The sequence below is a fragment of the Pseudorca crassidens genome, chromosome 7 (genome assembly GCF_039906515.1).
Source record: "Pseudorca crassidens isolate mPseCra1 chromosome 7, mPseCra1.hap1, whole genome shotgun sequence".
NCBI lineage: Eukaryota > Metazoa > Chordata > Mammalia > Artiodactyla > Delphinidae > Pseudorca > Pseudorca crassidens.
Genome location: NC_090302.1, coordinates 8,182,056 through 8,194,988, shown reverse-complemented (window position 1 = coordinate 8,194,988; position 12,933 = coordinate 8,182,056). Strand labels below are relative to the sequence as shown.

At 56.3% G+C, this 12,933-nt stretch overlaps 1 protein-coding gene across 9 annotated transcripts in view; it reads right to left on the bottom strand.

Moving 5' to 3' along the window:
- SH2D3C (SH2 domain containing 3C) overlaps positions 1-12,933 on the bottom strand; it is a 31,665-nt gene that overhangs the window by 5,107 nt on the left and 13,625 nt on the right. For 2 of the 9 annotated variants that reach the window (XM_067743225.1, XM_067743228.1), the window contains 5 exons: positions 12,550-12,589; positions 5,349-5,477; positions 3,788-4,242; positions 2,361-2,500; positions 325-848 (listed from right to left, as the gene is read on the bottom strand). In XM_067743225.1, coding sequence (XP_067599326.1) covers positions 325-848; positions 2,361-2,500; positions 3,788-4,242; positions 5,349-5,477; positions 12,550-12,589 — 1,288 coding nt within the window. Of the gene's footprint in view, positions 1-324; positions 849-2,360; positions 2,501-3,787; positions 4,243-5,348; positions 5,478-8,435; positions 8,752-9,433; positions 9,639-11,116; positions 11,175-12,549; positions 12,590-12,933 lie in introns of those variants that run through there. The other 7 variants (XM_067743234.1, XM_067743226.1, XM_067743230.1 and 4 more) reach the window with 7 other exon arrangements.

Below are 12,933 nucleotides of genomic sequence, written 5' to 3'. Positions count from 1 at the left end.
TTCCCTGGACCAGCCAGACTGACTTTCACCAGGCTCAGAAAGTGTCCCAGGCAGCCAGACGCCACTGGCTTTCAGGACTCCTCGGTTCCAGTGCCAAACTGACAAGAATATCTCGGTTTTTGCTTTTTTTAAAGGAGAAAATTGGGGCCCAGGTAAAGTGATTAGTCAGAGTCACACAGCAAGTGAAGGACGGCCATGAAGTCAGAATCCAGGCCCATTCGCTATACTTGGGAATTTGGGGCCAGCTCCTCACCACCCTGACCCCTGTCCCAAAGCCAGAGGATGGAGGTGCTCCTCCTGCCCCAGTGTGTACCCAGCACCTACCAGGCAGTCAACCTTGGTGACATGCTGGGCCAGCGTCCGGGCATCGACCTCTGCCAGCAGCTCCTTGACTTTACGCAGGAGGCCCATCTCCAGTGGCCGGTTATCTTTGGGGATCAGTAGTGACTGGAAGGTAGCTGGGTTGAAGGAAGAGGTGGCTTCCACGATGGGGACTGTGAAGGTCCTACCCCAGTCCCCTTCGGGGGCCCCATTTTCTGACAGTTCCTTAAGCCTCTCCCCATAGCTCCTGGCCTGGCGGCTGGAGGCCTCGGCTGCTGCCCACTCTCGGCTGCCACGGACAGGAGGCTGCAGCTGGCAGTAATGGCCAGAGTCCGGGTCGCTGTAGCTGCTGAGCGACGGTGATGGGGAGGCCTCGCAGCGGGTGTGGGGGGGGCTGGAGTAAGGGCCCTTGTCCGACTCCCCGGCACTTCCAGGACACAGCTGGGGTTCACTGGAGCGGCGGGTGACAGGGGAGGCAGGCAGCGCTGTGGCTGAGGGGGCGGCAGGGGCGGTGTGGACACGGGTCACTGCAGGGAGATAAAGAGAGAGGACTAGTTTCCATGACTCCCCACGCAGTGAGGTTCCCCCACCCCCTTCCCAAAGGACAGGATCCATCCACCCTACATGGGTGATAGCCCCACCTCCCTGGACCCAGGCCCAGCCCAGCGGACTCTGGCACACTGACCAGCTCTCAGTGGTACTCTGAAATTACCTGGACCCCAGGAGTCTCACTTCCCTACCCTAAGGCTGCTGTAGCCTTGGGGAACGACGGAGCTACCTGAAGGAGCTTTCCGTGATTCAGAAAAGCTAAGCACTTGCTGGAGTTCATCGTATGGAATTATTTCTCAATGAATTAGTAATAACGATTTATTGAGTACATGTGTCCTGGGAACTGGTGACATGCTGGAGATATACCAGTCAAAACAGTAACCATCATCCAAAATTAGAGGTGATGTTTATTGAGCTCTTACTGGCTACGAGATCCTTCTCTGCACATTAGTCCGTTTAACCCTCTCAACGTCCTGTGCGTCAGTACTTTTATGATCCCCATTCTCCAGATGAGAAAACTGAGGCTCAGAGAGGCCAGCTGACCTGCCTGAGGTCACCCAGCCAGCAAAGCATAGAGCTGGGATTTAAAACCAGGTGTTAAGTCCTCACTCCTGGGTACTTCCCTGAGCCGCGTTGCTTAGAAATTTTCCGATAAATAATTTGTGGCAAGGCATTTTAACATTTACACCCAAGGGTGTTGTTTTGAAGGCAAGGTGGCAGTTATGACAAGCTGCCAGGCCTGTGTTTAGAGAAGAATTTGTGACAACCCATATAGACAGCAACATGGGAACAGTGTCTCCCAGCAAAGGTTCCTCCCGGGATGCACCTCCGTCTGTGAGCTTTTCCTGCCAGGTGGGCAATATGCAGTATGGCCTGTTGAAAACACTTGTTTTCTTCCAGAAGTGAACTAGTGGCATGTTTCTACAGTAGAAATTTTCTTTGTATTTAAAAAAAGCACAGCGCTCTGAGCTTCCTGCTCAATTTTGCTGTGAATCTAGAACTTTTCTGAAAAAGTCTATTTAAAAGACTAAAGCAAGCATGACGAGTCCGGTCTGAGCCCACCATTTGGAATCCGGGACGCATTAAGTCCCAGCTGATGCAGGGCCTGGCAGAGCACCACACACGGAGGCACTTGACCAATGGGGGCTGAGTGTTGCTGACCACACGCACTTCACAGCACTGGAGCCAGATTCAGTAACATTCAGGAGAATGCACTGGAAACCACATGCACAATGCCTGGTACCCAACAGGGGCTCAATGAGTCGTTGCAGAATGAACAAGCCATGGATATGTTTTGCACGTCAACATCGATAGTTCTGCTGGCAAGTTTTTAGTGTCAACTCTTGCAGGGCATTGCTCTCAGAAAAGAGGTAGAAACACACATGATCACATACTATAACAGAAGTCGTCAAAGATAGTGCACACGTGCACACACAGGGCTACTCCCACCAGATCCCCCCACCTGCCCCTAACCCCTCTGCTGGACATACCGGTACTATAGGCGGGGTAGCTGGGGCTCTCAGAGATGGGGGACACGGGAGAGTGCAGGTCTGGGATCTGGTCCATGCTGAGTGCACAGTTGCGGATGGATTCCCGGGGGTGGGGCAGTGATGTGCTGTGGAGCAGACACCTTCATGAGCAGAGATCCCAGAGGTCAGGGTCCTCAGCTAGTATTAGGACCCCCACCTCTGCCTCCATCCAAGATCTGCTGAACTTCAAAGGCAGAAAAGGTTTGGAGATTATCAAGTCCAACCTCCCAACTGACAGGTACAAAAACTAAAGCCCAGAGGAGGAAAGGCTTGTGCAGTCCACAACCTGCACAACTGTTCTCTTCCCTGGGAACCTTGCCCCCAACTTGCAGAACAGTCTGGGGAGAGGGGCTAGCAGGAAAGGTGGGCAGGCCAAGGGAGCCAGGCCCACCAGCCTGGCCCCTCCTCACTGCTCCCATACTATACCCAGGATGCCTTGGGCACACATGGCCTGTGGATCCTGGCACCGTTTTGATCACTGGTTCCAAACCACAGGCCAAGTGGCTACTCCCCACAGGGTACCCAACCAGTGATTCCTTGGCCGACAGCACCCAGCCCAGGCCCAGGGAGATGGGACCTATCCAAGTGCTGGTGGCACAGGATAGCAGGTCTTGCTGCAAACAGCCAGGGAGGCCATAGAAATTAGGGGCACAGACTTCAGAGTTGAGGGCCTGGGTTAGAATCTGGGTCCTACCACTCTCTAGCAAGCGGCTGCCCCTTTCCAAGCCTATTTCCTCATCTACAAAGTAGGGGCATGGACAGAAGCCACCTCCCAGGGGGACGTGGGAGTCACTGAAGTTGGGCGCAAGAGCACCAGGAGAGGGCCAGGTACACAGTAGGGCCTCAGGAATGATTGGCTGCTGTGGCTTTTCCTGGGATCAGTGCCTGGTGTCACCTAGCCCCAGACAACTGGGTGTCATCAAAAATGTCGCTGAGAACATTCCATTCCCTGTGCAATGGCTTGCATCCTGCAAAGCCCTCTGCCCTGATGCCCACCTTGGCCTAGTTTGGTAGGGTGGGGTGGGCTGGCAACCAGAACCAGGCCCCTGCCTGGGACAGGACAGCACCCAGGGCTCCCCCTAGGCCAGAGAGGGCTTTCTGAGTGAGGGCCTTTTATAGGTAGGAACATGGAGGCAAGAGAGGAGGAATGCCAGGGCCAAGGGTGCACAGCTAGTTGTAGCAGAGCTGGGATGGCAACCTGCGCTCCAGACTTCTACTCAGCACAGCCTGAGCTTCCTCCTGTCCTTCCCCACACACCAAGGCTCCAGGGCAGTCATAGCACCTCAGACCCGTGTGACTGGGCCTCCCCTTTCTCTCCCGCACTCTCATGACCAACACCCCCATTTGACAGATGGGGAGCCTGAGGCCTAGCATAGGTTCTCACTCACCTGGTGGGGCAGCCATCACTGCGGGTGACCTTGTCGGCGGTGAGCCCGTCGGTCATGGTGACGCTGCGCCGCTTCACGTGGCTGCCCTTGGGGCCTGAGGGGCTGGCGGGGCTGGCAGCCTTGCCACCGCCCTGGCCCAGGCCGTAGCAGGCCTCCAGGTAGCGCAGCGGGAAGGTGCGGTTGACGGGGCAGTAGATGATGGCTCCACTCTGCTCTGACACAGCCTTGCGGCTGCCCACGTGATACCGCACAAGGGCCGGCACGTGGTCGAAGCTCTCCTGCTCGAACAGGTACTGGATGTGGGTGTAGCTCTCACCCGCCTTCACCACCACCTTGTTGATCTTGAAGTGCAAGGCCTGGTTGCGCCAGCGGCAGGTGAGCACATAGTCGCCCAGGCTGGTGAGCGAGTCCCGGATGAGGAAGTCACCATTGCGCTGCACCAGGGTCTCGGAGACCTGCGAGAGGCAAGGGTCAGGCTGGGGCGGGGCAGGGGCAGAGAGGGCCAGACCCGGGATCTGGGGGACACAGTGAACAGAGATATCTGAAGCTTGGGAGTTGCACCCTCTGACCCAGATTCAGAGGGTGCAACTCAGCCAGAGGCCCTGGGTCCGGGAAACAGAGGCTCAGGCGTGGGAGGACATAACACCCTGGGATGGGGGTCGCCATGATCTGAAACTCAGGTCTCAGACCTACTCCTTCTCAGGTCTCACGTTGGGCAGAGTGGATTCTCAATCCTCATTCCTCCTAACACCCAGTGCTCTGGCACATCTCTGGGCCTTTGTACCTCAAGCTACTTTCTCGGCCTGGAACATCCTTCCCATCCTGCCCACCTGGTGAACTCCTATCCATCTCATAATGGCCTCTCTCCTCAGCACCCTTTCCTCGGGGCAGCCCACACTCCCTGCTGGGTGCTCCATTCTTGCACTTCTCCCACTGGGCTCTGACGGTCTGCCTGCCTGTCAACCCCTACCCTGGGATACCAGCCCTCAAGGGAAGCCACCGCCTATTTTATCTCTGCATCCTTGGTGCCCAGCACAGGACCTGACAGAGCTGATACTCGACAAAGATTTACAGCATGAATGTAAAAGGGAACAGGTGACTATCAGCCTCAGCCCAGAAATTCAACTTTGTCAAAATTGAGCAGCCTAAGGACTGATATGCACTGACCAGACACACAAGAGGCTGATGTATAGCCCTATAACAATAACAGTAAAAATAATCGTAGTAATAATAACAACCACCACCATAAAGGACAATGTTCATTGAGCTCACTGCATGTCAGACATCGTGTTAAGAACTTCACGTGCACTAGTTCATTTAATTCTCACAACCAACCTTTAAGGTAGGCACTATTATTATCCTCCATCTTATAGATAAGGAAACTGGGGCTCAGAGAGGTGAAGTGACTTGTTCAAGGTCACACAGTCAGTAAATGGCAGAACTAGACCTCATCCCAGGCTACTCTGATTGAACCCACCAAACAATAGTCAGAGCTTCTCTGGGCTGGGGCTGGCCGAGGCGGTGGGTCTAGGGCTGAGGTCCCAGCTCGGGGCCCGCTCACCTCACGGGGGATGCGGCCATGGTACCAGGCGTGGCTGCGGAGATCCGTGCTGCTGAGTTTGAGCTCTTCCTCCAACTCTTTGTGCAATTTCTCAGGCGATGAGTCCAGGATGTACTTCTCCTTGGAGAACTGGGCAGGAGACAGCAAAAGTTGGCATCCAGACTGAAGCCCCTTCCTCCTTCCCTCCCAACCTCCACCACCCCAGGTGAACTCATTCCATCCTGGGACCCTGGGAACACTTAGGCACAGATCCTCACGCAGGAGTCCCTATCCCAGCAGGAGTAACGGAATCTCAATTAAATCCACCAAAAAGTGCCTACTGTGTTCTAGGCTCTGAACTATGTGCCAGGGTAGATAAGTCAATAAATAAACCTGTCCTCAAGGAAGCTCCTAGTCTAAGAGGGGAGGCAAAAGCGACATGAGCATTTGAGGGACTTCCCTGGTGGTCCAGTGGTTAAGGATCCACCTTCCAATGCAGAGGACGCAGGTTCGATCCCTGATCAGGGAACTAAGATCCCACATGCCGCAGGGCAGCTAGGCCACGGGGCAACTAAGAGCACGCTTTAGAGTTTGCGTGCCACAACAAGAGAGCCTGTACACTGCAACTACTGAGCCCGCATGCCACAACTAGAGAGAATCCTGTGCGCTGCAACTAAGACCTGACGCAGCCAAATAAATAAATAAATATTTTTAAAAAGCGACATGAGCATTTGAGGTCAGCACCACAACACTGGACAGCGGCAAAGTGCCGAGTAGCTTTTCAAAGGGAGGAGATGAAGTCTAGGCCAGGTGGAGTGGTCCAGGAAGACTTGCTGGAGGAGATGGCAATCACAAACACTCATTCTGCACCAAAGACACCAAACTGATCTTGAAGTGGAGGGAGGGAGGATTTCTAAACGTATATAACACAGCAGGTACCCAGGCAAAAGCATGGACAAAAATAGGGCTGAATGCACGAGGATACATTCTGGGATGGTGACTTATACAGGCGTCGAGGAGGCAGCTACAAACACGGTTGCAGAGCACCCCCCTGCCTAAAGACACCTGTGATGTCCTCTACAGTTCCCAAAGCCCTTTCTTCCTTGCTGTCTCAAGCAATCCTTGCTAGATGGGGAAACTGCAGCCCAGCAGGAAAGCCCGAGGTCACTCACTGGAGATAATGCTCAGGACACCCCCTTCCACCTGCCCAAGGGGGAGATTCCTGGTTTCCTGGTTACTGTGGCCTGGGGTTGGAGGCCTAAGAACAGGGGGAGGGGAGCCCCTGCTGCCAGGTGTGCCCCCACCATGAAGCCCAGCCCACTCCTGGCTGTCTTGCGAGTTCCCCAGGCCTCAGTTTCTTCCTCTGTAAAATAGGAACAATTGCAGAACCTATTTCACAGGATTGCAAGGATGAAAGGAGACAATACTCCAGAGCACTGCAACTAGCCCACAGATGTCCTTGTCACTGCCAGAACACGTAACATTGCTTCCTCTCCCTTCCCCCAATTCCAGACCGCAATGATGGCTGGTTCAGGACAGAAAGATATGGCCCAGACCTGGCCAAGCAGCAGGACAGATGAAGGGGGGCACTAAAGGGCAATCTCTCTCCAGGACCCACTCCTCACCAGGGTCCAGCATCCTCTAGTCCAGTCCCTGCCTCCTCTGACCTTTCACAGTTCTCAGAGCCTAACCCTGCTGCTCCATTCTCCACACCTCTGCTCCCACTGCCTTGATTTACCTCAGTCTACACTGCTGCCAAGACATCGTGGTTCCCAGCTTCAGAGATATCTAGAGTCTCTGACTCCATTATTTCAACACTGAACCTCTACTCTGGGACAGGTCCTGTGCCAAGGGCTGAGCCCAAGGTCATCAGGACAGGCGGCCTCTGTCCTGGGGGAGCCACACAGATACTGACAAGCAACCCCAGGATCTCTGGATGTTCAGAGACGCACAGGGAGCTCCAGGAGCAGATGAGCATGTCCCTCCTCATCTGGTCAGGGAGTCCCTGAAGAAGTGCCGTCCCCACTGAGGCCGGATGGAGCCAAGCAAAAGCATCAGGGTGGGGACAGGCAGGTGGGCAGGAAAGAGCTCTGGGAAGACAGTGGCAGAGTCAGGGCCCTATAGGCAGAGCCAAGGCCCTGGGGGCGGGAGGAGAAGCTTCGAAAGGGCTGGGGGTGGCAGGGGCAGGCGCGGCAGGGCTGTGAGGCTGCCTTGGGGAGCTGGGGTTTACCCAGAGGCCACAGCAGAGCTGCAGAAGGTTTCTAAAGTGTTGGGGCAGGTTCCATCCACTGCATGGAGATGGCCTAGTGTTTTCCAGGCAATGGCAGGGGAGGGTGGGGTATGGGGATGGGAACTGGGGGAAGGGTGTTTACACAACCATTGATCAGGTGTGGGGAAGAGGGCGGAGGAGTCAGAGAGGATTCCAGGTAGAGAGCCTGGGAGGACAATGAGACACTCTCCAAGGTGGGCAAGGCTGGGGCAGGAGCAGCTTGGGGATGGGCCCATACAAATTTGGGCTTTGAGGTACCTGTAGGGCTCTGGCGACCGATGGTGGGAGTGGATGATGGAGATGAGTGCTCCAGAAAAGGCAAGGCCTGAGGATGGGGATTCTGTACATCCTCCGCCCAGGGTAGAAACCAATACCCCAGGAAGGCAGGGAGGTCCGGGGTGAACTAAGATTAGCTAACTCAGATACCTACACTCCTCCATGGGGTTCCCTATTCTTCAGGGTCCTGGCCCCTCCCCTATACCACACCACACCCTGGAGAGGGAATAGTGGAAGTCACAGGGGAGACTCCTCCTTGACAAAGAGCATGCAATTGAGAAGTTGCCCCAGTTCCACAGCTGGAGCAAGGGGGACAGGGGGCAAAGAACGGGAGGGGCTGTGTGGTAAAGAACCTGGCCTCGAGACTCTGCCTGCCACTGTATGACCTTGAGCCAATCAGTTTCCCTTTCTGGGCCTGGGTAGCTTCATCTGTAAATGGTGGGTGGGAGACCGGGCTCCACTTTTCCAACCATAATCAATGGTCAGGGAGAACCTGGAGGGACAAACTTGGTCCTCCCACACACCTGAGGTTAGGGAACCCTAGGGTCTCTGTGATTCCTCACCTTCGACCCGGGGGTCCCTAGCTCCCAAGGAGGGTGGGTGCTGGGGCGCGAATGCAGCATCCCTGCTCCCGCTGCACTGCTATTGGCCAGAGATGATCTCACCGCCTCCCGGCCTGCGAGCTCCTGATTGGCGGGTGCGGGGATGCTGCGCTCAGCCGCCGGCGGGGCAGTCATTCAGGCGGGCTCGGAGAGTGTGTGAGCCTGGGGGAGCGCAGAGGTGATGCGCCCCGCGTCCCCCAGGGGGCTCGGGAAGCAAAAGCGCGGAGACCCCGAGTCAGGGTCTTAACCCCTTCTCACCAGCCGGTGCCCAGCAAGTCCCCTCTAGCTCCCTTAAGTCTCGCAACCCTAAGCAAAGCCATCCGCAGATGATGCTCCGCAGAGAGGCGGGGTCCGGGTCCTCCCCTCCACCCCCTTCCGTTTAACCCTTTCACCGCCACGGCGCCGTCCCGCACTGACCGGCCAGCTAGGCTAGGAGACCCGCGCCTGGAGCACGTCCAAGCCCACCTAGAGGGCAGGAGGGTTGCAGGCGCTCTGGCCCCAGCCTCGGCACCCGCAGCATCCCCTCAGCTTCCCACCCCTCACTCAGCCTTTGGACCCCGGCCCAGCGCCCCCGGTACAATGGGGAGTCAGGCTGCCCGGGTCAGCCGCAGGGGCCGGAGTGCTCGCTGGAGGACCGGCAGGACGCCGGGGACCTCATCTCCAGGTACCCAACGCCCCAGCTCAGCTCCATCCTGCAGAGGAGGCAGGACCGGAACGGTAGCCTCCGCAGCCCCGAGTCTCGGGAGTGGCAGCTGGACCCTCACCCTGCGGAGCGTCTGGGCGCCCAGAGGTGAGGTTGGGGCGACCCCGCCCCCTCCCGCAGCCCTCAGCCTGCAGCCCGCAGCCCCTGCCTGGCCGGACCCTGCGCGGCGTCACGGGCTGCGGCTCCCCGGTTCCGGGGGCGAGTGGCCAGGGGTCCCAGCCCGGAGCGCCTGGCGGGGGCCGAGCCGCCCCCTCACCTGCACCTGCACGAAGGAGCCGCGGTAGAAGCAGCAGGCGGCGGCCGACAGGGCGCTCCACAGGCTGCACCGCTCGGTCATGGTGGGGCCGGGCGGCCAAGGCCGGGACTGTGCGGGGGACGGCTGCCGGCGGGGCAGGGGCGCGGGACCGACCGGGCTGGGCACCGGCTGCGCTTGCCTCTCGGCGGCGCGATTACCTCATCGCCTTGTCGGGGGAGGAGCGGGGAGGCGGGGCGGGGAGACCCCACCCTCCTGCCGGCCCCGGGAGGGGAGGGGGCCATTGTTCCTCCCTCCGCCCGCCCCCGGCTCCCCGCCCCTAGCCCCCAGAGCTCCAGCCCCGCGCGCCCCGGCAGCCTGTAGTCTGGGGATGCTGAACGGGGGACCTGCCAAGGGGGGCTTCACGGGGGGCAGAAGGATGGGGTGGGGACCCCTGGGTCGGCAAGGGAGGGGGGGTGTCCTGCCGCCCCCACTCGTCTCACCCCTCACTGACCCGGAGCGGGCAGAGACTTTGAACTAAATCATATCTAAAGCTGGAAAAATCCCTGTATATGTTTGACCAAATCCTTTGTGGCCTCAGGAAATCTCCCAGAGCCCAGGATTTCTCATCTCTGATTTGGAATCAGGGACTCTGCTGGGAATTGCGGGATATTCCACTGACAGACTTGGGGGGGGTGGGGAGGGCAGAGACTCAGTAAGGCTCAATGGTTTGGGAATCAATCTGGGTTCAACTAGCGGTGCCCCACCTCCACCCAACCAAGTCCCTTCTCCTGGAGCCCAGATTTACTCATCTGGAAAACATACCTGTGCTGACCACACAGAACTCTTGTCAGCATTGGCTGAGCTGATGCATGTAAGTTGCCAGACATAAAACAAGTGCTCAGTAAATGCTTGCTATTGTTTTCAAGCTTAGTGTCTTAGAATCTGGACTTTTGGTCCTAGAATCATAGGCTCTTCCGCACAAAGGGAGTCATCACTGACTCTGCATCAGTCTGGCCTGGAGTTCAAATCCTTTTGACAGGCTGTGTGACCTTAGGCAGGTGAGTCCACCTCTATGGGTCTCAGATATTTGATTATTTTCTGTAAATACATCTGAAGCTCTGAGCATGGAGCTTGGAGTTTTACGGTCTTGGAACTTTAGAATCCTTGCCTTAGAATCAAAGTACTCACATCACGATCTGAGAAACCCTGGAGCTCTGGAAGCTGAGTACGTAAGGTCAGGAATGGACTTTTGGTAACCGACTATTGATTCCACCCTCTTCTGAGGCTTGAAGCCACAACTAACATTGCTTTGAGTTCATACTTCAAGGGATTCTTTAATCAGCTCCAGTGAGCAGGTATTATTTCTTTTATAGCATTTTTAAATTACATTTTTCAGCCCAGTAAACTAAGGGAAAAATACAAAGCTAATCCTCACAGGGATCTCACTACCATCAGTGATGGGGATCTCATTACCTTTCCAGGCAGCTGGGATTTATGGGGTGCTGAAATATGCCCCTGTGTGGTCCACCACTGGCTTTGGTGCTGGTTCTACCTGAGGCCTCTGTCCCCCCTGTGGTGTCAGGGCTCGGGATGAGGAGCCAGGGCCCAAATCCTGGGAGCAGCTCCTGCTCAACTTGCTACAGCCCTGGGCTGCATTTCCCGGGCTCACTCAAGCTTGCTTTCTGACCGCGCCCACACTCTTACCTCTGCCTGGATCACTCTACCACCCATCTCTGCTTATCTTTATCTCCTTTCCAGCTTTCTGTTTGGAGAGAGGATGTTGGTGAATATTCCTGGTCAACTGCAATGGCTTGGCTTCAATGCCTCCTCCTCCAGAAAGCCTTCCTTGATCTCCCCATCCCCAGCTCCTGAGCTGAAAATCGTCCCCTACCTCTGGAGCTCCAATGGCTTCTTATCTGAGCCTTCTGGGGATGGTGGGAGACAGCAGTGTGAGCACTTCCCACAGAGCTCATTACTAGTCACTTACACGGAGCTTTACAGGCAGCATCTTGGGTGATGGAATGCCCTGGGGTCAGGAACCAGCCTGGCCTGCTCTGTTCCAGGCCCAGATCTCCCCTTCATGGGCATGGACTCATTGAGCCCATAGCAACCCTGGTTTGGAAGCACCACTGTTACCCCATTTCATACAGGTGAACACTGAGGCTCAGAGAGGTGACACACCCAAAGTCATGTGGCAAATAAGTGGCAGATCTGGGACTAAAATTTGGGTCTGCTAAATTACAAAACACAAGCCCAAACCATTGTGTGGTTCTGCCCTGGTCCCCACATGGGCCAGGAGCCCTTGGAACACAGGGCCTGGCGCTCCTTGCCCTCTGCTGTGTGCTCCATACTCGGCAGGGGACCTGGCTCAGGGTGGGTGCTCCGGGGTGTGGAAGGCCAAGGGCTCTGTCCATGGTCTTGGCATCAAATAAACTTGGACAGCAATCCCAGCTCTGCCCTGCAGTAGCTGTGTGGTGGTGGGCAAGTCACTGCACTTCTCTGGGCCTCAAATTTCCCATCTGTAAATGGGCACAAGAAAGCCCTCACTGCCCAGTGATGAGGGAAGAAGTCAAAGACCTCATTTATGTAAAGAGCTCAGAAGTGACTCCCAGTGCTAGCAGCCTGCACAGGGCTCTGCACACAATAGGCACTCGAAATGTTATGTCGTGTTATTGTTATCGTTATTATTTCAAAACTGCATTTTCAACATTCCCAGTGCCCAGGACAAATTAAGCTCATGATCGATGTGACTGTGCCCATTATCTGTGATGAGGAACTGAGTCATCCTTTCCTGCTGCCATCTCCCGGCACCAGCACCACACGCTCAGAGACCAAGTGGGATTAGAGCCGGTCTTCACAAGGAGCCACCCTTGGGGCCCTGTCCAGCTGGCAGCTGGATGGAGTCTGGTAGTAACAAACATTGGGAAGTCCTGAGTTTGGGGCCAGGAAAGAATGATGGAAGGCATGGGAAGAAGATGCTGGGATTGAAAGCAGACCCCACACGCTGCCCTGACTCCTAGACCTTCTCCTCCTGGGAACAGTCGGTGAGATCTGGCTCCTAACCAGGCCAGAAAAGGACTCTGCCCTTCCTGGAACAGACTCTGGGCCCTCCAGTGTCCCCTTCCGGCCCCTCTTACCTTCACATAGTCCCCGCCAGCCTCCGGCTCTCCAGTGGCCCTGGAAGGAGAGAAGAAAAGTGAGTGTTCCCAGCCCTGCCTGGCTCCCCAGCTGCCAGCCTCTGCCCACCTGCAGGCAGGAGGGGGCACTGCAGCTGATAGCATTTGCTGGAATCTGCTGGCTGGGCTACTCCTCCACTCTCCAGCTGTGCGACCCTGGGCAAGTACCTTCACCTCTCTGAGCCTGTTTCCTGTCTGTAAATCAGGGTAATGATAGCCTCTGCTTCCTCGGGTTTTCTCGAGGACTCTGGGAGCTGATGAATGTTATATGCTTAACACGGGGCCTGCTCCCTGAATTGCTATCTTCGACCAGCTTCAGGACGCTGCACTCCCCTGGTGTTCACT